General features: G+C 41.3%; 2 protein-coding genes across 2 annotated transcripts; both read right to left on the minus strand.

Moving 5' to 3' along the window:
* Positions 1 to 403: 403 nt before the first annotated feature.
* On the minus strand, positions 404 to 1,396 carry LOC122486543 (olfactory receptor 7E24-like). Its single transcript, XM_043585902.1, has one exon. It carries the CDS (start codon positions 1,394 to 1,396, stop codon positions 404 to 406), a length of 993 nt encoding a protein of 330 aa, XP_043441837.1.
* An 8,120-nt stretch (positions 1,397 to 9,516) lies between these two features.
* LOC122486544 (putative gustatory receptor clone PTE01) lies at positions 9,517 to 16,595 on the minus strand. The gene is given in 4 exon segments (XM_043585903.1): positions 9,517 to 9,926; positions 9,929 to 10,138; positions 10,141 to 10,457; positions 16,468 to 16,595. Coding segments are annotated over 4 exon segments (1,065 nt in total).
* Positions 16,596 to 22,827: the final 6,232 nt, after the last annotated feature.

Consider the following 22,827-nt stretch of genomic DNA (forward strand, 5'->3'; position numbering starts at 1 on the left):
AGGGTTTAGAACCTCCCATCAAATTGGTGGGTGGATGGGGCGGGGGGGAAGGAATCTCAGGAAAAGTATAGAAACAATACATAACAAGAGAGAGTTATGATTATTTTGCATTGATAGAAACAAGACTGCTCATGACCAAGAGTCCTGGGTAACGCAAAAGGAAAGTCAGAGGGATATATGGATATATACATAATCCTGCAGAGGTTATAATTTAAATGGGGAGCCCAAAATAATCTCCCAATTCCATTAGAGCTATGCTAAGAGGAAAAATTGTGTAAACAAAAACCAGAGATCCATATAGGTACCTATACCATGTGACTGCACATCCAGAATGTCTTGTGCATGTTTGATTTGCTGCATTTTGCAGTGCAATGAACCGAAAAGGATAAGACACATGCTGAGATTAGTCTGTCCTGCTGATAATCCCCCACAGTGCTCTCTTGATATCCTTGTTTCTCAGGCTGTAGATGAAGGGGTTCAGCATTGGGGTGACCACAGTGTACATCACCGAGGCTACTGCACCCTTCCTAGGGGAGGGGGAGACAGATGAACTGAGGTATACCCCAAGACCTGTTCCGTAAAACAAGCAAACAACTGATAGGTGAGAGCCACAGGTAGAAAAGGCTTTGTACTTCCCGCCTGTTGATGGGACTCTCAGAATGGAGGAAACAATTCGGGTATAAGAGCAAAGGATCCCTGAGAGTGGAATGCCACCAAAAATGGCCCCCACGAAATACATTAGTATGGTATTGATGGAGGTATCAGAACAGGCAAGGTGGAGAAGCTGAGGTGCATCACAAAAGAAATGATGAATTTCCACACTTGTGCAGAAGGTAAGTTGTGACACCATCAAATAGTGAATCTGAGAGTCCAAAAGGCTGCTGAAAAATGACACGAGGACCAAAAAGCCACAGAGGCATGGGTTCATGATGACTGGGTAGTGCAGGGGGTGACAAATGGCCACAAACCGGTCATATGCCATCACAGCCAGGAGTAGATTGTCCAAACATCCAAATAGAAAAAAAAAGGACACCTGAGTTAGGCACTCTGCATAGGTGATAGATCTACTGTGTGTTTGAATGTTCAACAGCATCTTGGGGATCGTAGTGGTGCTGAAACCAATGTCGGCCCAGGACAGGGTGGAAAGGAAGAAGTACATGGGTGTGTAGAGGTGGGGGTCAGAGCTGACAGCCAGGATGATGAGCAGGTTCCCCAGCACAGTGACCAGGTACATGGACAGGAACAGCCCAAAGAGAAGGGGCTGTAGTTCCAGGTCATCTGAGAGTCCCATGAGGAAGAATTCTGAGACACCAGTTAGATTCTGTGGTTCCATGAAGATGGGACACCTCTTGAAAAAGAAGAGAGTGTTGAATAAACAAAACAAGTGTAGAGACATCCAGCTAAGTGTGAATATTTTGATTCAAGCAATTCATAAGTAAAGCATTCACACTTGAGGATCCTACCTCCTGTTACCTTCAGCAACATTTCTCAATTGTAAACTCTTCTTAGAACTCTTTCCTGATTGGTGTCTTGGCAATTTACCTGGTTCTACATATACCCATCATGAAGACATTGAGCCAAAGAATGTTAGACAAGCATCTAAATATATAAACATAGAAATATTTAGGGGCACGTAGGTGGCTCAGTTGGTTAAGCATCTGACTCATGAGTTCAGCTCAGGTTATGATCTCATGGTTTGTGGGTTCAAGCCCCTCATCAGGCTCTGTACTGACAGCATAGAGCCTGCTTGGGCTTCTCTCTCTCCCTCTCACTCTGCCCCTCCCTTGCTTGTACTTTCTTTCTCTCTCTCAAAATAAATAAATAAACTTTAAAAAGAGAAATATTTAGTTATACTTGCTTTGGAACTCATATTTGTGGCCAGGAAAAGTTGAGTTTTCTTGCTATCCCTGCATGATCCTATTGCCCTCTTCACTTCAGCTGCCCAAAGGCAAACACTGTCACGAATGTGGCAGTATATTTTCCTTTCAGTGTTTTCATAATATTAGTACTGGTGTATTCATGAACAGTTTTCTTAAAAACTTACTTAATACTGGGGCGCCTGGGTGGCTCAGTCGATCGAGTGTGTGACTTCGGCTCAGGTCATGATCTCATGGTTTGTGAGTTCTAGCCCCGCGTCAGGCTCTGTGCGGACAGCTCAGAGCCTGGAGCCTGCTTCAGATTTTGTGTCTCCCTCTCTCTCTACCCCGCCCCGACCTGTGCTCTATCTCTTTCTCTCAAAAACAAATAAAGTTTAAAAAAAACCTTACTTAATATTATAATAATGCTCACATTGCTTTCTTCATTCTCACTTACCACAATAATGTGTTTTAAGTGTCTCTGTGAAGTACACACATCTATTTCAAGCACTTCAAATGATGCATAGTATTACCTGATGGGCGACTTTTATTTTATTTTTCCATTTCTTATTATAATATTCCTAATAAAATTCTTCTGCACACTTCCATATTATACAAGAATTTCTATACCATATAAGCAGAAAGCTGAAGAATTGTAAAAATCAATACATGTACAATTGTACTATTAATTATCTATATTTAGTTTTCCTAATAGAAAAGGTAGACAAAAGCAACTTCATGCTTTTATTGTCAAGGTACAGAATTGGAAAGATGCCTGAAGTCTGTGTTGCCATGCTCTTTCATAGTAGATCCACATGAAAATTCTATTTTTGTCTAGGGAATAATATTTCCAAATCACAGATCTCCAAAATAGGCTGCCAAATGCATTAGTCCTCATAAAAAAATCCATGATCTATAATATTCATACAGTAAAGGCCCCCGTAAACCATTTGGCCCATTTCCCTAATTCACAGACGAAGTCACAAAATCTCAAGAGAAGGAATGGGTCGTCCTCTTTCTGTTTTCTCATCTGGGACAAAAGCATGTGTGAAATTGAAGAAATCATTCCACACTGGTGGAGTCCACCGAGTCTTGGGATGGGAATCAGGACTTTGAGTCTCACATCTGTCACATACTAAATCTGGAGTATTTGCAAGCTCTCAACCTCTCCGTGCTGGTATCCCTCTAGGTATCACCTAGAAATGGGGACAACAGTACCCATGTGGCACCTAACAGAGGTTTGTACTGGAAGGAAGAGAAGCACGCAGAGAGAGCATTGAAGCCATATTGTCTATGCTCTGTTTCTGAGAACCCATGTAGGGTCTATTCAGTATTGAACAGAGATCACTGTTGTCCTTGTCACCTACTCTGTGCCAAGCAAAGTATAGACTCTGGGAAATCTGTTTCTGAGAACCCATGTAGGGTCTATTCAATATTGAACAGAGATCACTGTTGTCCTTGTCACCTACTCTGTGCCAAGCAAAGTATAGACTCTGGGAAATCAGAAATGAATGTGATTCAGTTGTTTCCCTCCAAACACTCAGTACCTACCGGCATAAGAACAACAACAACAACAAAAAATGTTCTCTCAGGATCTCAGGAAACCCAAAACTTCCAATCACGGGATATTTAATTGGATAGATGGTGCTTAGCCTTGAGAATGACAGGAAAAACAATATTAAGAATACCTAAAATTTACCTTGCCCTTACTATATGCATTCATCACATATTTAGTCACATGTACAGTGTTCACGTTAATTCTTATTCAGTGCAGTTGTATAAATCAGGTCAAAGATATTAAGAGCTTGCCCAGTCCCATACAGATAAAAAAGTAGAGCAGATAAGATTCAAAATTCAATGGTGGGTCCCTGTTTCCCTGAACTTCAGAGCATTTAAGGAGAAGTCCAGGGGTCTTTTCCAAATCGCTAAGATATACCTTTGAACTGTTTCTTTCTGTTTTGTTGTTGTTGTTGTTGTTGTTGTTGTTGTTGTTTGTTTGTTTGTTTTTTGGAGAGAGAGAGAAGCATGCAGGGCAGAGGGACAGAAAAAGGGAGAGAGAGAATCCAAAGCAGGCTGCATGCCCAGTGTTGAGCCCAATGTGGGGCTCAATCCCACTATTCTGGGATCATGACCTGAGCGAAAATCAAGAGTCAGAAGCTCAACCGACTTAGCCACTCAGGCACCCCTGAACTCTTTATTTCTTAAGAATGGGATCTCTGGGGCGCCTGGGTGGTGCAGTCGGTTAAGCGTCCGACTTCAGCCAGGTCACGATCTCGTGGTCCGTGAGTTCGAGCCCCGCGTTGGGTTCTGTGCTGACAGCTCGGAGCCTGGAGCCTGTTTCCCATTCTGTGTCTCCTTCTCTCTCTGCCCCTCCCCCGTTCATGCTCTGTCTCTCTCTGTCCCAAAAATAAATAAACGTTGAAAAAAAATTCAAAAAAAAGAATGGGATCTCACATACTGACTCTATCCCCTTAGAGATCAAGAGGGCCTAAATTACAAAAATGGAGGAGAAAGTGGAGTGTGAAGCGAAATCCAGGAGAAGGGACAAGAGAGACCTTCTCTGAACTGTCATCAGTTCTTTTTTTTTTTTTTAATGTTTATGTTTTTTTCAGAGCGGAAGACAGATTGCGAGTGGGGAAAAAATATAGAGACGGAGACACAGAATTCGAAGCAGGCTCCAGGCTCTGAGCTGTTAGCCCAGAGCCCAATGCGGGGCTCAAACTCATGAGTCCTGAGATCATGACCTGAGCCAGAGTCTGACGCTTCGCTGACCAAGACATCCAGGTGCCCCATGAGTGGCCTGTTTATATGATCTCTACCTTCATGTCAACTATCTTTTCTATAGTTGACGCAGCTGGTGGCACCACTGCTCTCTGGTGTCTTCTACCATGAACCCCCAAAGGAAAGAGCACAGAGAGCAGGAGTCTCTTCCTGGAGTAACGGGAAAAAGACAGGCAGGTTGGATAAGCAGGAGTGAATACAGTCTAGGTGCCCTGTGAACAGAGTCTCACTGTCTGCATCTAAACCTGACTTCATCCCTATCTATTCCAGGACCTGGTAAAACTTAAAAACTTTATGCATAGCAAAGAAACAATCTTTCCAAAGAAGACATACAGACACGTGACAAGATGCTCAACATCACTCATCATCAGGGAAATACAAATCAAAACCACCATGAGATACCATTCAACACCTGTCAGAATGGCTAAAACTAGCAACACAGGAAACACCAGGTGTTGGAAAGGATGTGGAGAAAGGGGAACACTCTTCACTGCTGGTGTAGCCATTCTGGAAAATACTATGGAGTTTCCTCAAAAAATGAAATATAGAACTACCCTATGATCCAGCAACTGCATTACTAGATATTTACCCAAAGAATATAAAAATACTAATTCAGAGGGATACATGCACTCTGATAGCTATGGCATTATTATCTACAATAATAGTTATAGAAACAGCCCAAGTGTCCATCAATTGATGAATGGATAAAATAGTCGTGAGATATAATATATATATACATATATATATATATATATACACATACATACATATATATATATTTCTCAGCCATATAAAAGAATGAAATCTTGCCATTTGCAACAACATGGACGGAGCTAGAGCATTATGCTAAGTGACATAAGTCAGTGAGAGAAAGACAAATATAATATGCTTTCACTCCTTTGTGGAATTTAAGAAACAAAACAAACAAGGAAAGGGGGAAAAAAGAGACAGAGGCAAGCCAAGAAACAGACTCTTAACTATAGAGAAAAAACTAGAAGGGAGGTGGTTGGGGGGATGAGTGAAATGGGTCATGGGCATTAAGGAGAGCACTTGTCATGATGAGCATTAGGTGACATATGAAATTGTGGAGTCATTATACAGTACACCTAAAACTAATATTATGTTAACTATGATCACTAACTGGAATTTAAATTAAGTCTTAAAAATAAAAGTGGGTTGGACACAAAAAATAAATAAAATCAGGAAGTGAAAGAAAATGCTGTGCTCCTCTCCTTATCTCTGAAATGATGATAATGCATGTTGTTGTCTGTTGGGAGTGGTAATGCAGATAAAAGGTAGCAAGCTATAGAAAACTTAACTCAGTGCCTGAAACTCGGAGTCCCAAGGTAAAAGTTTGTAACATTCTGGTTACTGTCATCATTGCCATCATCACCATCATCATCACCTTCATGATCATTTGCAGGACTTGTGGGCAGTTAAGAAGGACCAATTTCCTGCTCTGATGGGGAAGATGCCCACGGGAGACAGAAATAACATGGGGGAAAAAATAGAAATCTAAATAAGAGTTCTTGGATCCGCACTAAAACCAGTAACAATAGGTCTTTATAGGGCTGTGAGTTGAATCTTTCCATTTTGGTCCCCTCATGTCTGGCTATTCCAACTGCTCTAGTTGTCTTGATGAGGAGGAAACAATGCTCCTCCAGTCCCTTCTGCCTTCAGTCTCTCCCACTGCACTTACTCCTCCTGGACTGTGCTGTGTCTCTGCTGGAGCAGGTCTGAGGAATGCAGATCCCACTGCCACTCCCCTACCTGGAACTGGATGAGGACAGAGGCTTTGTTTCCAGGACTGGCAGGAACACAGATGCAGCTACGGGTCTTCTGGAGCAGACAACTCTGGGAGAAGGAGGGACATGTATGGAGCCCACTTAACTGGAACTGGCCACTAAAGGGCTGGAAAGCACGGGCTGATTGTTTACAGCTGTTTGACCTTGAGGGCTCAAAGCACATGGCACATAATTAGCCAAATTGGTCCCTGTTCTCTCAATCTCTAAGGACATTCTATTACTAATGGAAGAGGAAAAGGAAAAAAGTGAATGTACTGAGGTTGCAGGGGGTTGGGGACGGGGTGTCAAGACCCTTCCTCTTCTCAGGAAAAAGCTGACCTCTACTCCTCACTTCTGACTTCCAAGTTACATACCTAACCATAAAATTCAGACACATTTTTTTCCAACCAGAGAAAGCACCTTATGACTTTTATATCTGTGAGGCCATTAACTTAATCATAATTTAGAGATAATTAGGTCTTCTATACCAAGAATCTGATAGTATTTGTATTTTCTCACTGAAAATTTATGTCTCTACGGAGAACTTTCTATTTTTCTCTCTATAGACCTGGTTTGGGGTTTGGAATTTTATACATTGGAGATGTCTGGTTTTTGCTGTTTTGAATGACTCTCCAGGTTCTAAATTTACCATCTAGCCATATAGATTGCTACATTAGACATATGTTTAGTTTTACATATTGATCTGGTGACTTGATAGTTTACTTAAATACTTCAGGGGCTCTCAGAGATCTCTACATTCAAAATGTGGGCCAGGGATGTAGTCCTCTCAAGGCTTGACTGGAAGATGAGCTCAGAGATTGATTTCTCATTTACTGATACAAAGAAAACCTCAATAATTATCAAATTAATTGGATATGAAAGAAAGTGTGCTAATCATGTTTGTGTGTGCATAAATGGCAGAAGAAAATTTTAGAGTGTCCAAAGGACCAAATGACAGGAATATAGAGAAGGGTTGGAGAAGGAAGTGTGCATACTGAGATGTTTTATAATGCTTGAACAACAGGAAAATTTAGTATTAAACTGTAGTCACTTTGTAGCAGGAAGAGCTAATCCAATGCTAGGTTCATTGCCAGTGAAGCTGGTAGGCCATTGGCTTAGTGTAGAGGCAGAGCAAATGAAAGCAGTTATCAGAAAGCTTTTCAGAAAGCCCCCAAATTTCTACCTCAGAAACTATCTGTACCACCTGTAAAGGAAAGATTGATATGAACATGGGCTCCTGGGAGTGTAGCAGAAGAGAGAAGAACCCGTCATGATAGAAGTGGTCATGATAGAAGAGAAGGAAGCATGGTGACAAAATGGAATCCTAATAAGGTGGTTACTAGTGAAAGGGAAGATCTGCCCTTTGCTGAGGACACGGTCCTTTGCTATCCTTGAGTAATGACAATGAAGATACAGTTACATTTATCCACGAAGACTTAGGTGATTTACAACCTACAGGCACAATCAAAACCACTGGAAATATCACCACTGCTTGAAACCTCAGTTGTATACCCTTGACCAAGACACATCATTACACTCACCTTTTCATCTTCACCCACTTGCATTCTTCCCATCGCATCTCACAATGTAGCTTTATTCCCCACATTACGATTTACCAGAGTTCAATCAAGAAAAACCTGCACTAGTTATTGTAATGAAGGTAATTTAATGTAGTTATGATTAAATACTAATTGAACAGTGAAAGACACAAAAGGAAAAATATGGCAACAGAGCAGTAGCCGCCGGATGTAGTGATAACAGCATGGGCTAGGAAGTATGGGGAAAAGATTGGGGATTAGTGCATGTGACATTGATCACCATTATTGGAAGAACTTAAAGAAAGGACAGATGGAAAATTAGAGCAGTGGTTGAAAGGTCCCTAGCCCCTACCACAGCATCACAACTTAACGTAGAGAAGGGTAAGTCTGGAGCAGAGAACAAGAGCATAATATTCAGCTATTCAGCACAGTTAACCAGCTGTAGAGTATGGAGGAAGAAGACATGTAAAAAAATATTACCAGGCATATGAGGGAAAAAAGCATATTGGTTATGGCTATGGAAAGCTCATATCTCCTCCTTTACAAGCTCTGATCACTTGGAGATGTCCAGGATCTGGCCATGAACAGTGAAGGACCCAACACATGTAAATCATCTTTGAATGCAAGGTCTGACAAAATCCCATAGGCCTCCAAATTAGCTGCACATTAGCCCCACCTGGGGAGCTGTTAAAAAAGAAAAAGAAAAAAACTGTTCACATTCTTTTCACTCTCCAGTCCAATTGAATCTTAATCTATACTGGTGGGACTCAGGCATGAGGATATTTTTAAAGATTTTTTACAGTTTATTTATTTATTTTTGAGAGAGAGAGAGAGAGAGAGAGAGAGAATCCCAAGCAGTCTCTTTTCTGTCAGCATAGAGCCCAGTGCAAGGCTCAATCTCATGAAACCTGAGAAGACTACCTGAGCCAAAATCACGACTTGGACTCAATGGACTGAGCCACCTAGGGGCCCCAAGATTTTAGTTTTAGGTAATCTCTACACCCAACGTGAGAGATGACAAACTTACAACCTCAAGATCAAGAGTTGCTCACTCTTCTGATTGAGTCAACCAGGCACTCCATAGTATGAGGATTTTAAAAGGCTTATCAGATACTCCAAATAGGAAGCCAAGATTATGGACCAGTGACATACATTCTCTCACACAACCTGGATGAACAGATTTGACCAAAGCCAAACTTTTACGGAAAATAGACATGATGGTGAAAATGGCTGAGAGTTGTGTATCTATTTGAAAAGGGAGCTGTGAATTTCTACAGGAAGCTTGGGTCATAGGTGACAAATCAGAAGATTCCATAGATATAAAGAGATTCAATTGTGCAGTGATACTGGGATACATAGCGTCCTGGAATACTCCCATAATTCCATCAAAAGGGTGCCAAGATAAGCAATATTTAGAAATGACAAATCAAGAGGAATGGAAACCACAACCTACAAAAAATGTGGCCAAAGAGGCATGCTTGTCAATTCCATATGTTTGGTCTGGCAATCATTTCTGATCAATAGGCACACACACACAAAAAAGCCCAAGTATTAAGACTAGGCTGTTCTGTTAAGGAGCCTCTGCAAGGCCCTCTTGAGGTCCCTGTTCCTCAGGCTGTAGATGAAGGGATTCAGCATGGGAGCAACCACAGCATACATCATGGAGGCCACTGCATCCTTCCTGGGAGAATGTGAGACAGTCGATCCCAGGTACACCCCAAGACCTGTTCCATAAAATAAGCAAACAACTGACAGGTGAGAGCCACAGGTGGAGAAGGCTTTGTACTTCCCATCTGTTGAGGGGACTCTCAGAACGGAGGAAAGAATTCGTGTATAAGAGAAAACGATCCCTGAGACTGGAATACCACCAAAGATGGCACCAATAAAATACACGAATATTTTATTGGTGGAAGTATCATTACAGGAAAGCTTGAGGAGTTGAGGAGGGTCACAGAAGAAATGGGGAATTCCACGTTTGTGCAGAAGGTAAGTTGTGACACAATGAGGCATTGCAGCTGAGAGTCCAGAAGGCTGATCAAAAAAGACACCAGAATCAGCAGGCGACAGAGGCGGGGGTTCATGACGACTGGGTAGTACAGAGGATAGCAAATAGCTACAAATCGATCATAGGCCATCACGGTTAAGAGTACACTGTCCAAACAGCCAAAAAGATAAAAACAGACAACTGAATCAGGCAGCCCACGTGGGAGATCACTCGGTTATGGGTCTGAATGTCCAAAATCACCTTTGGGACTGTGGTAGATGTGAAACCGATGTCAGCCACGGACAGGACAGAAAGGAAGACATACATGGGGGTATGGAGGTGGGAGTCAGAGCTGACAGCCAGGATGATGAGCAGATTCCCTAGCATGGTGACCACATACATGGACAGGAACAGGCTGAAGGTTAGAGGCTGCCGTTCTGGATCATCTGAGAACCCCAGGAGGAGGAACTCCAACACATCTGTTAGATTATCTGGTTCCACAGAGCAGAGACAGCTTTTGGAAAATAAATGAGAGTTTACATAACAGAAACAAGTATACAGGAATCCATCAGTGTGGCTATACTTTGGATGCACGCAATTCACAAATAAAGTATTCACCCTTGAGGGAAATGTAGCAACATTTCTCAGTTGTGACAACATATTCTTCCTACAACTCTTTTCTCATTGTCTTTTGCTCCATTCACCTGTTTCTATGTGCACCCACTTTGGAAAGATGGAGTTAAAGAAATTAGAGATGCCAAGGATACTTACAGATTTAAAATTCCATAAACACACTAACATATCAGTACCCTCCTTAAAGGAAACAAAAGGAATAAGAAATGTCATTCTCCCTTAAAAGACTGTTCTAATCTAAGGGCACTAATTATCAGTCAAAAGTAGTTTATTTCGTCTAAATGCAGAGAAATTACAAACACCCTAAAGAACTATGTAATAAAGTGTCTGACTCCATTTTTTGTGGTGATATTTGGCTGCAAACGGTGGTTAAGGCTCTCCTTACCCCATCTGCCCAACACCTGGGCTAGCTGATAAAAAAACCCGGGTCCTCCAGTTATAAGTGAGTTCTAAGGATGTGATGTACAGCATGTTAACTATAGTTAATAATACCGTGTTTCATATTTTAAAGCTGTTAAGAGTAGATCTTAAAAGTTCTCTTACAAGAAAAAAATTTTTGCAGGGCACCTGAGTGGCACAGTCGGCTGAGCACCCAACCCTTAATTTCGGCTCAGGTCATGATTCCAGAGTCATGGGATCAAGCTCTGCATCCAGCTCTGCATTGAGTATAGAGCCTGCTTAAGATCCTTTCTCTCCCTCTGACCCTCCCTTGCCTGTCTGCTCTCTCTTTCTCTCTCTCTCTCTCTCAAAAAACATTGGAACTATGTATGTGATGGAAGCTAACTAGACCGTAGTGATCATTTTGTAATATGTGTAAATTTTGAATCATTATGTTGTATACTTGACCCTAATATAATATTATATGTCAATTTATCTCAAAAACAAATAACAAAAAAAGCAAGCCAGGCAGCCTGGGTTCTCCCTCCTTTGGAGACAGTGAAACATTCAAACCTCACAAGCACATAGGCAGGAATTCTCTCTCTCTGAACTCACACCATAGCCACAATACAAAATCGAAGCCAATCACTTTCCTTGAACTATTGTACCATTTCGTTTTTTTTTAATTTACATCCAAATTAGTTAGCATATAGTGCAACAGTGATTTCAGGAGTAGATTCCTTAGTGCCCCTGACCCATTTAGCCCATCCTCCCTCCCGCAACCCCTCTAGTAACCCTCAGTTTGTTCTCCATATTTATGAGTCTCTTCTGTTTTGTCCTCCTCCCTGTTTTTAGATTATTTTTGTTTCCCTTCTCTTATGTTCATCTGTTTTGTCTCTTAAAGTCCTCATATGAGTGAAGTCATATGATTTTTGTCTTTCTTTGACTGACTAATTTCACTTAGCATAATACCCTCCAGTTCCATCCACATAGTTGCAAATGGCAAGATTTCATTCTTTTTGATTGCCGAGTAATACTCCATTGTATATATATATACACCATCTTGTGCCATTTCAGACCAGTTTAGAAAGCCTGCTATGCTTTCCCTAAAAGGAGATCTTTATGAAGAATAAAACGTTTTATAACCTCTTGTATGTGTGGCATTATCAGCCTCAACATCCAAGCCAAATTTTGAATAGGAGTCAATCCTATTTCTGCAGTGTCCTATTGATGCAGTGACTAGGGCATGAGGCAGTGACCACCACCAGACGAGGTCTTTCTTCTCTTGGTCTGGCTTGCTCACTGGCTCTGCTGCCTCATGGCAAGCATGCACTCTGGACTGTGCTGCACTGTGATGCATTTCTTGAGCCCTTCCAATCCTTTCTTAGAGATCCAAATGACCTAATTTAGAAGTGTCAATAATCACTTGGTTGTTAGAGACAAGAGTATGGGATGGGGTCTTTTTCTTTTAACATTTATCTTTGTGAGGGGAGCTAGCGCAAGTGGGGGAGGGGTAGAGAGAGGGGGACAGAGGAGCTGAAGCATGCTCTGTGCTGACAGGCTGACAGCAGTGAACCTGATGTGGGGCTCGAACTCACCAAGCACAAAATCATGACCTGAGCCTAAGTCGGATGGACGCTCAACCGACTGAATCACCCAGGTGCCCCAGGATTGGGTCTTTTCTTAATGTGGCCCTGGGTCTTGTGTCTTGGCCCAGACCTATCCATGTCTTAGAATGAAGCTGCGACTGACATTAGGGTTGAGGAAAGGCTCTTACCCTGACTGTTGTGTGTTTCAAACCAGCATTGGCCTCTATGGGTGCTCAAGGGAAAGAGTACACCCTGTGCATGATCTAGGTCCAATGGGTGGTTGCACATGGAAGTGTCATGGGAGAGATAGAAAGGGAAAGAGAGACAGAGGGAGGGAAATAAAGGAGGAAGGGGAGAGGGGAGGGGAAGGAAGGAGAAGGAGAAGAAAAGCAGTCATTGTGTGTCATATGAGGTCTGCATTCCTAAAAACAGACTGGGACCTTTCAATACCTCTGCTGTTCCTGTTGCCCATGCCTTTGTCACAACAAAGATCCAGATCATCAGGGTTATAGGGAGAAACATCCATAGCATCCCGGTAGCCCAGTAAAGAGGTTAGTGTAGACCTGGCTTAGGCATGGGTATATAAACCCTATAAAACAATCATCATCATGGAAGAGGCCCCTCATCATGAAGATCCTGGCTTGAGGCTCTCTGGAGAAATAAATTTACAAATATGAGCAGGATGGAGAGGACCTCCTTTGAAATATATACAGTGTTTAAAAATAAAGAAAACAAAAGAAGAGAAAGAAAGAAACTTGCATATGGGGAAGGAGACAAAAAATAGAACAGGTATACAATTTGATCCAATTAGAAATCTGAAATGTACTAAAATACTTTATACAACAAAAAATAAAAAGGTGCTGATTGGCTTTGCATCTCTTCACACAGGTACTGAATTAACTTTAATATCTGCTGAAATGCACCAGTTGGCAAATTTCATGTTCTCAATCAATACAGGGGTTCAAGTTACAGTCATTTCTTGGGATCCCATTAAATTTAAACAACGTGCCCTCTAGAATCTTAGGGAGGAGGTTCTTGAACATAAGAACAGTGAAAAAACATGTATGCTTCACCTTCACCATTAAAACTATTGCCTTGCCCTCAAAGATCCCACAATGGGCATGAACACTCTGACCCTATGAGGAGTAAACTAAAATTGAATTAAGTCTTTGGCACTGTATAGGAAAAACCCACGCACTTTTTCACCTCCTCCAATTCTCCATTATTTACACAGAATACTTTCCCCCCACACTAAGCAATTCTCTACAAGAGCTGAATGTCCTACAGTTTAACTCAGTTCTGACACTATCTGCCTGGAGTGTCAGATCCCAGAGGATGAGGGCTCAGTCTCACAAGACTGCTCCCACCCCACTTCAGATGCCAGTCGCGAGTAGTATGTCCGTCATGTTCTGGCCAATTTCTGTCTGATTTGGCTACAAACCAGGGGTTCCCATGGCCCCTTCCTCAGGGTTTAGTTAATTTGATTTGTCACTCTGGAAGAGTGCTTGGAGGAAACCACTGAATCTCATTCATTTGTCATACAGGACATCCCTGGAAGAAAAGAAAACTTAGACAGGAAAGCCTCTAGTGTATGGAAGCCATATTGATTACATTGTCTTCCTGTGAACTAACAAAGGGTAATCAATATTATATATATTATATGTATATATAATATACATAATACATATACATACACATACACTATGCTAACCACAGTGTAGGTGCTGAGGAATGAATGAGACTCGGTTGTTTCCTGCTGACATTCTGCCTGCAGTGACCTAGAAAGAAAAAGGAAAGGCAGGTTGAGATGTTGGTTGGTTTTCGTTTGTTTGTTTGTTTGTTTGTTTGTTTTAATATTTTACTTCACCAACTATGTCAAAATATATTATAATTTCACCAATAAACAACACTGAGATATTTACATTCTTTTTTGAACATCTTCAAAATCTGGTATCTTGTATGGGCAGAACATGTCAATTTGGACCACTCACGTTTCAAGGGCTCACAAGCCACATGAAACTAAATTGTACGGAAAGACATTGCCCACACCCTGTGCCTTGTGAATAGAGTCTTGATCCTCAGATCCAAACCTGACTTCACCCCTTTTGACCCCAGGACTTGGTGAAAATAAATAAGAATGCTGTGCTCTGTTCCTCAATTGTGCACCTGTGTTTTGGGAAGGATTATGTACATGAAAATAAAAAGCTGCATAGCACAAAGTTCAGAGCCTGGCACATGGAGACTCTCAATAAAGTGTTGTAGAATGGCTACTCTCCTCATCACCATCATGATTACCATCATCACATTCATGATCCTTTTGGAGTGCTTAGGGAACAATTTGGAGACATCCATTTCTTGCTCTCATGTGAGTGTGGCATATGGAAGCTAGAAATGGTGTTGGAGGAGAGCAGAATTCTGAATGAGATTCTGAAATTCCCAACAGGAAAAAGAACATCAACTTCATAGGCCTCTGAGCTGAAACTTTGCAATGGCTGTCCTCCCATCTGGCCAGCCCCAGCTTGTCTTGCTGAGGAGGAAACAGTTCCCCACAGTCCCTCTTCCATCCACCATCTTCCTGGACACTCACTGGTCTGTGCTATACCTCTGCCGGGTCATGACATAGGAGTTTGGGTCCATCCTCCCCTCCTGCCTGGTAAGTGATGATGGCTGAGGTTTTGTGCTCAGGACTGGCAGGAAGACAGCCTCAGGCATCAATCTTGTTCTGCAGATGATGACTCTTGGAGGAGAAGACACAGTATGAATCCTAATGGAATTGCCATCCAGAAAGGCTGGAGGCACTGGCTAATTATTTACTACTGTATGACCTTGAGAGCTCAATGCACAGAGCTCATAATTAGAAAAATTGGTCCATGCTATCCCACTCTCTGAGGACTTCCTAATAACAGAAGAGTGAAATGAGAAAAGTGACTTTAGTTAGAAGGGTCTAGGCCCTTCTTCCTCTCTGGAGAAAGCTCATCTGTCTGTACACTTTCCTTCTGACTTCTAATTTCAAGGATCTTAATATAAAATACAGACTCTTTTTTTTTTCAATTTAGTGTATGGCTTTTTGACTTTGACATTTACAAATCGATTATGTCAGTCATGTAAATTAGGGAGAATTTGGTTTTCTACAACAAGAATCAGAGGCTATTTCCATCTTCTAAGTTAAAATTTATGTTCCTAAGAGGAACTTCCTTTTTCCCGTTTTTAGGGGGTTTTGTTCCCTTATTTAAATGACAGCCCAAGTTCTAATTTTTCTGTTTCTTTGATGTATGTTGGCATATTAAGTACTATTAATTTTTATATGTTTATTTATAACTTGCTACTTCTCTTAAATAAACAAGAGTCTCTAACAAGACTGCAATGAGTGTGCCAGCTGGAGTTACAGTCCCCTCAAAGTTTGACTGGGAGAAGACCTACTTCCAAGCGCACTCACATAGCTGTTGGAAGGATGGACTCCCTGTGGGCTGTTGGCCAGAGGTATTCTTCAGTTCTCTGCCACATGGGTCTTTCATGGGGAAGCAACATAGCAGCTGGCTTCCATCAGGATAAGCAGGCAGGTGACAAGGAAACTACACACAGGAAGTTGAAAGCCAGAGTCTTTTTGTACCCCAATCTCAGAAGTGACATCCCATCAGTGTTGCCATGTTGTGTTGGTTGGAAGCAAGTCACTAGGCCCAGGACACACTTAAGGGGATAAGTCTCCACTTTGGTATAAATCCAGGAGGTGGAGGTCTTTGGAACATATGAGAATCTACCCACCATGCAGGTCTCACCCTTTTTCAGGACATTGGTCTTAAACACCACAAGACTTTGAAGATGTCTCTCTGCTTCCCAACACAGCCCACAACCCATAACACCAAAAGACTCTCAACAAAATTCCTCTGCAAAAGATCTGACATGTGAGTAGAAATGGCCACTTACTTGGTATTTCTGCAGACCCTACCATGTTGCTTCAGGACATGAAGGTAATATAGTTTCTCTTCTACCACCAGGGTAGAAGATCCAAGGTAGATGACTACCTCCATTGACATCACACCAAGCTGAGCCATTCTGTGCTCAAATTTAACAAACGCCCCCAGTAGTTTCTGATTTCTGCACATTGAGAAGAATTCATTTGCCCTCGAATGTATTTTCTTTACATTACTTTGTGTTCACAAATCCTAACATTTAAATAAATGGCCTGTTGAGGGGCACCTGGGTGGCTCAGTCGGTTAAGCGTCGGACTTCAGCTCAGGTCATGACCTCGAAGTTTGTGAGTTCAAGCCCCATGTCAGGCTCTGTGCTGACAGCTCAGAGCCTGGAGCCTGCTTCAGATTCTGTGTCTCCTTCTCTCTTTGCCCCTTCCCCACTTGTGCTCTCTCTCTGTCTCTCAAAAATAAGTAAATGTAAAAAAAAGAAATTTTTAAATAAATGGCCTCTTGGTTTTTTTCTCGGGTGACAAAATAAATTGTGTGAAAATATTGGTCCCTCACAACCTGCCACAGCCTATCATGTGGTTCTCCTGGTTCAGAGGACTCTGGGTGAGTAACTCAGAGAATGGTTTATCGTTAACTGATGCAAAGAAAAATCAATTAATCCAAGATGGTGAAGAAGCAACCCTGGCCTCTGCCACACCCACCTGAGAGATCAATAATTAACCATCCATGAGCAAAAACAGCTCTGGAAGAGCTCAGGAGTCTACTTAAGAAACTTCAGCAAACAGTGACTAACCACACAAAAGGGAATAACCTGAGAATAAGGTTAACACAAGAATAACTACACAAAAGGGAAGAAAGAATAGCTTCATTTTGCCTGCATCATTCCATCCCTCAGCTAGCACTGCTCAGCACCCAGAGGGTATTCCTCAGCTAGAAGAGCTCCTCTCAAAAGGAAAGGGAGAGTAGGGTGAGTGACCAGTTTGCCCTGAGGTTCAGGGCTCTGCACAAAGGACCTGCTTCTGGTATACCCCACCCAGAGAATGGCAAAGCTTGCACATACAGATGCAGCTAGAAACAAGGAAGAAGTGTAAGCACTACCAATATCAACCACAAGCAGGTATGGTAATGACATAAAAATAGACACAGAAACCAATAGTACAGACTCAACAGCCCAGAAATAAACCCCTGCATATATAGTCAACAAATATTTAACAAGAGAACCAAGAACACTCAATGGGGAAAGGATATTCTTTTCAAAAAATAGTGTTGGGAAGGGGCATCTGGGTGGCTTAGTTGATTCACTCTTGATTTCACCTCATGTTTTGCAAGATGGAGCCCCGTGTTGGGATCTGCACTGAAAGCATAGAGTCTGCTTGGGATTCTCTCTGCCTCTCTCTCTGCCCCTACCCAACTCACACTCTGTCTCCAAAAAAAAAAAAAAAAAAAAGTTTGGAAAACTAAATTACTACATGCAGAGGAATAAAGTTGGACCCTTATCTTACACTACTCACAAAAACGAACTTGAAATGGGTTAAAGATTTAAACAGAGGACCTGAAAACATAAAACTCCTAGAAGAAAACATAGGGGAAAAAACTCCTTCACATTGGTCTGGCAGCAATTTCCTAAACAGGACACCAAAAGCACAAGCAACAAAAGCAAAAATAAATAAGTGGGACTACATCAAAGTAAAAAGCTTCTGCACAGCAAAAGAAACAACAAATGCAAAAGCAACCACGGAATGGGAAAATGAGAGGACATATTTGGAAATCATATATCTGATAAAGAGTTAATATCCAAAATATATAAAGAACTCACACAACTCAAGGACTAATAATAATAATAATAATAATAATAATAATAATAATAAATGGGCAGAAGAACCAAGCAAGCAGTTTTCTAAAAGTAGACCAACAAACAACCAATGGGTGCATGAAAGTGCTTGACATCACTCATCATTAGGGAAATGCAAATTGAAACCACAATGAGATATCAACTCAGACCTGTTAAAATTACTGCTTTCACACATAGACCAATGGAATAGAATAGAAACCCCAGAACTAGACCCACAAACGTATGGCCAACTAATCTTTGACAAAGCAGGAAAGAACATCCAATGGAAAAAAGACAGTCTCTTTAACAAATGGTGCTGGGAGAACTGGACAGCAACATGCAGAAGGTTGAAACTAGACCACTTTCTCACACCATTCACAAAAATAAACTCAAAATGGATAAAGGACCTGAATGTGACAAAGGAAACCATCAAAACCCTAGAGGAGAAAGCAGGAAAAGACCTCTCTGACCTCAGCCGTAGCAATCTCTTACTCGACACATCCCCAAAGGCAGGGGAATTAAAAGCAAAAATGAATTACTGGGACCTTATGAAGATAAAAAGCTTCTGCACAGCAAAGGAAACAACCAACAAAACTAAAAGGCAACCAACAGAATGGGAAAAGATATTCGCAAATGACATATCGGACAAAGGGCTAGTATCCAAAATCTATAAAGAGCTCACCAAACTCCACACCCGAAAAACAAATAACCCAGTGAAGAAATGGGCAGAAAACATGAATAGACACTTCTCTAAAGAAGACATCCGGATGGCCAACAGGCACATGAAAAGATGCTCAACGTCGCTCCTCATCAGGGAAACACAAATCAAAACCACACTCAGATATCACCTCACGCCATTCAGAGTGGCCAAAATGAACAAATCAGGATGCTGGAGAGGATGTGGAGAAGCGGGAACCCTCTTGCACTGTTGGTGGGAATGCAAATTGGTGCAGCCACTCTGGAAAGCAGTGTGGAGATTCCTCAGAAAATTAAAAATACACCTACCCTATGACCCAGAAATAGCACTGCTAGGAATTTACCCAAGGGATATAGGAGTGCTGGTGCATAGGGGCACTTGTACCCCAATGTTTATAGCAGCACTTTCAACAATAGCCAAATGATGGAAAGAGCCTAAATGTCCATCAACTGATGAATGGATAAAGAAATTGTGGTTTATATATACAATGGAGTACTACATGGCAATGAGAAAGAATGAAATATGGCCCTTTGTAGCAACGTGGATGGAACTGGAGAGTGTGATGCTAAGTGAAATAAGCCATACAGAGAAAGACAGATACCATATGTTTTCATTCTTATGTGGATCCTGAGAAACTTAACAGAAACCCATGGAGGAGGGGAAGGAAAAAAAAAAAAAGAGGTTAGAGTGGGAGAGAGCCAAAGCATAAGAGACTCTTAAAAACTGAGAACAAACTGAGGGTTGATGGGGGGTGGGAGGGAGGGGAGTGTGGGTGATGGGTATTGAGCAGGGCACCTTTTGGGATGATCACTGGGTGTTGTATGGAAACCAATTTGACAATAAATTTCATATGTTGAAAAAAAATACTGTCTTCAAAGATACTATAACAAATGTTGGCAAAAGTAGAGAAAAGCGAACCCATGTGCACTTTTGTGGGAATGTTCCTCAGTACAAACACGATGGAAACGGCATGTGGATGTCTCAAAGTATTGAAAATAGAACTAGCATATGATCCAGCAACCCCACTTCCAGGTATATATTCAAAAGAAATCAAAACAGGATCTCGAAGAGATATCTGTGCTCCCATGTTCATTGCAGCACTATTCACATTAGCCAAAATACAAAAATAATCTAAATGTCCTTCAACAGACAAACAAAGAAGATGCAATATGTATCCATACACACAAAAGGGAATATTAGTCAGCAAAAAGAAAGAAGTAAATTTGGGGTGCCTGGGCGGCTCAGTGGGTTAAGTATCCAACTCCTGATCTTGGCTCAGGTCATGATCTCATGGTTCGAGTGTTCAAGCCCTGTGTTGGGCTCTGCAATGACAGCATGGAGCCTGCTTGGGGTTCTCTCTCTCCCTTCCTCTTTCTCTGCCCCTTCCCTGCTCACTTGCTCTCTCTCTTCTCTCTCAAAAATAAATAAATAAACGTTTTTTAAAAAGAAAGAAACAAGCAAATTCTGCCATTTGCAACATAGATGGACCTTGAGGACATGATGCTAAGTGAAATAAGTCAGAGAAAGACAAATACTGCATACTATCTCTTATATGTGGAATCTAAAACAAACAAACTCAAACAAACAAAAAGTAAAAAACTGGTTACCAGGGGATAGAGGGTAGGGAAAATAGGGATATGTTGGTCAAAGGGCACAAACTTTCAGCTATCAGATAAATAAATTCTGAGGATCTAATGTACAGCATGATGACTGTACTATATCATATACTTGGAAGTTGCTGAGAGAGGAGATCTTAAATGTTCTCACCACAAAAAAGAAATGGTACTTATGTGATATATGGAATTGTTAACTAACTCTGTAGTTGTAAATCACTTTGCAATATATCAGTGCATCAAATCAATACACTGTACATTTTGAACTTACACAATGTTGTATGTCAATTATATCTCAATAGAGTTGAAAAAAGAAATATATCAACCTTAGGATATACTGATGATAATGATATCTATATTTATTTAGTTCTTACCATGAGCATATTGTCTTTTTATTTTTACTTTTCTTTAAATTATTTTGTTAATGTTTATTTATTTTTGAGAGAGAGAGACAAATGTATGAATTGGGGAGGAACAGAGAGAAAGGGAGACACAGAATGCGAAGCAAGCTCCAGCCTCTGAGCTGTCAGCACAGAGCCCGATGTGGGGCTTGAACTCATAGACTGCGAGATCATGACCTGAGCCGAAGTAGGACACTTAACCGACTGAGCCTACCCAGGTGCCACCCCCCTTTTGTTTTCCTGCTGTCTTTTTTTTTTTTCAACATTTATTTATTTTTGGGACAGAGAGAGACAGAGCATGAACGGGGGAGGGGCACAGAGAGAGGGAGACACAGAATCGGAAACAGGCTCCAGGCTCTGAGCCATCAGCCCAGAGCCTGACGCGGGGCTCGAACTCACAGACCGCGAGATCGTGACCTGGCTGAAGTCGGACGCTTAACCGACTGCACCACCCAGGTGTCCCTCCTGCTCTCTTTTGAATCCTAGAGTGCTTTCAGCTAAATATTACTTAAAATGAAGGATCAGAGGCCATGAAAGTTATAAAAATATATCCCAGTGCACTCAGCTAATGAGTTAGCTGATGGTGAAGCCAGAGCTGACGTTACAAGTCAAATTTTGGCCTACAAAGCCTGTATGTTGGAACTATACACTGGCCTGTCAATATACTACAACAATGTGCCCTATCAATCCCTTACTATATCCTCAGTTGTGTTCTATCATTACATTTGATGATATCTTCTCAATCAGCCTCTCATTTAGATGCTCTTACTATCATAACTCTACAGATAAGAAATTAAATAGAAATATGCTATGTATCATACTCAAAGTCACACTGTTTGTAACATCAAGTTACTTATAAATTACTGGAATGTTTATTTAAATTAACTTCCTTAATGGTATAATAAGAATTACCATATACCATCTGACTGGCCCATGGCACAATTATATATAATTATTTCATGGCCTCAGAGGATAAACACTGTTGCACTTCATTTGCTGCTGAGGATTCTGAGGCTCAGAAAAGAACTTTGACTTACTAATTTGCAAATTTTTGAGCCAATACCAGGCCATGGAGTATTTTCCTATCCCACATTTTTTTTCTATTATCTGTGTTTCCTATTCTTTTATGGGTTTTGGTTTTTTTTTTTTCTGATGTTTATTTATTTTTGAGAGAGATACAGAGTGTGAGCGTGGGAGGCGAAGGGGCAGAGAGAGAGGGAGATACAGAATCCAAAGCAGGCCCCAGGCTCCAGGCTGTCAGCACAGAGCCTGATGCAGGGCTCAAACTCATGAACAAGATCTTGACCTGAGCCGAAGTCAGACACTCAGCTGACTGAACCACCCAGTCTCCTTCTGTGTTTCCTATTGTAATCAAGTGTTGTCACACCACATTTACATGGCTGTATGAATCTTCCAGTCTTTTCCCATGCTCAGCTTTCTTCTAAATCTAAACCTAAAAACAAACAAACAAAACCAAAGTGCTGCCACTGGGTAGAGTGTACCATCTGACAAAAAAGGCAGCATCACTTTCCCCCTTACCAAGGTTCTTTGGCCATCACTTAGGTCTGCATAAATGGATAAGCAAATATAGAAATGTGGTAATTTTTCTTGGATGGTAACTTCCAGCTAACTGTTTTGGCTTCATCATCTGTCAATGTCATGCCTTTCTCCAATATCAAGTTCCTTATCCATGTAGTTGGTAGATGATTTACCATAGAGGTAAAAGACAGGGTAAATTAAAGTAACTTTTGGACAGGTTTTCAGAGAACCAAGATTACTACCAATAAACTACATATGACATTTCTAAGGAAAGATGGATACC

Source organism: Prionailurus bengalensis, chromosome A2 (assembly GCF_016509475.1).
Source record: "Prionailurus bengalensis isolate Pbe53 chromosome A2, Fcat_Pben_1.1_paternal_pri, whole genome shotgun sequence".
Taxonomy (NCBI): Eukaryota; Metazoa; Chordata; class Mammalia; order Carnivora; family Felidae; genus Prionailurus; species Prionailurus bengalensis.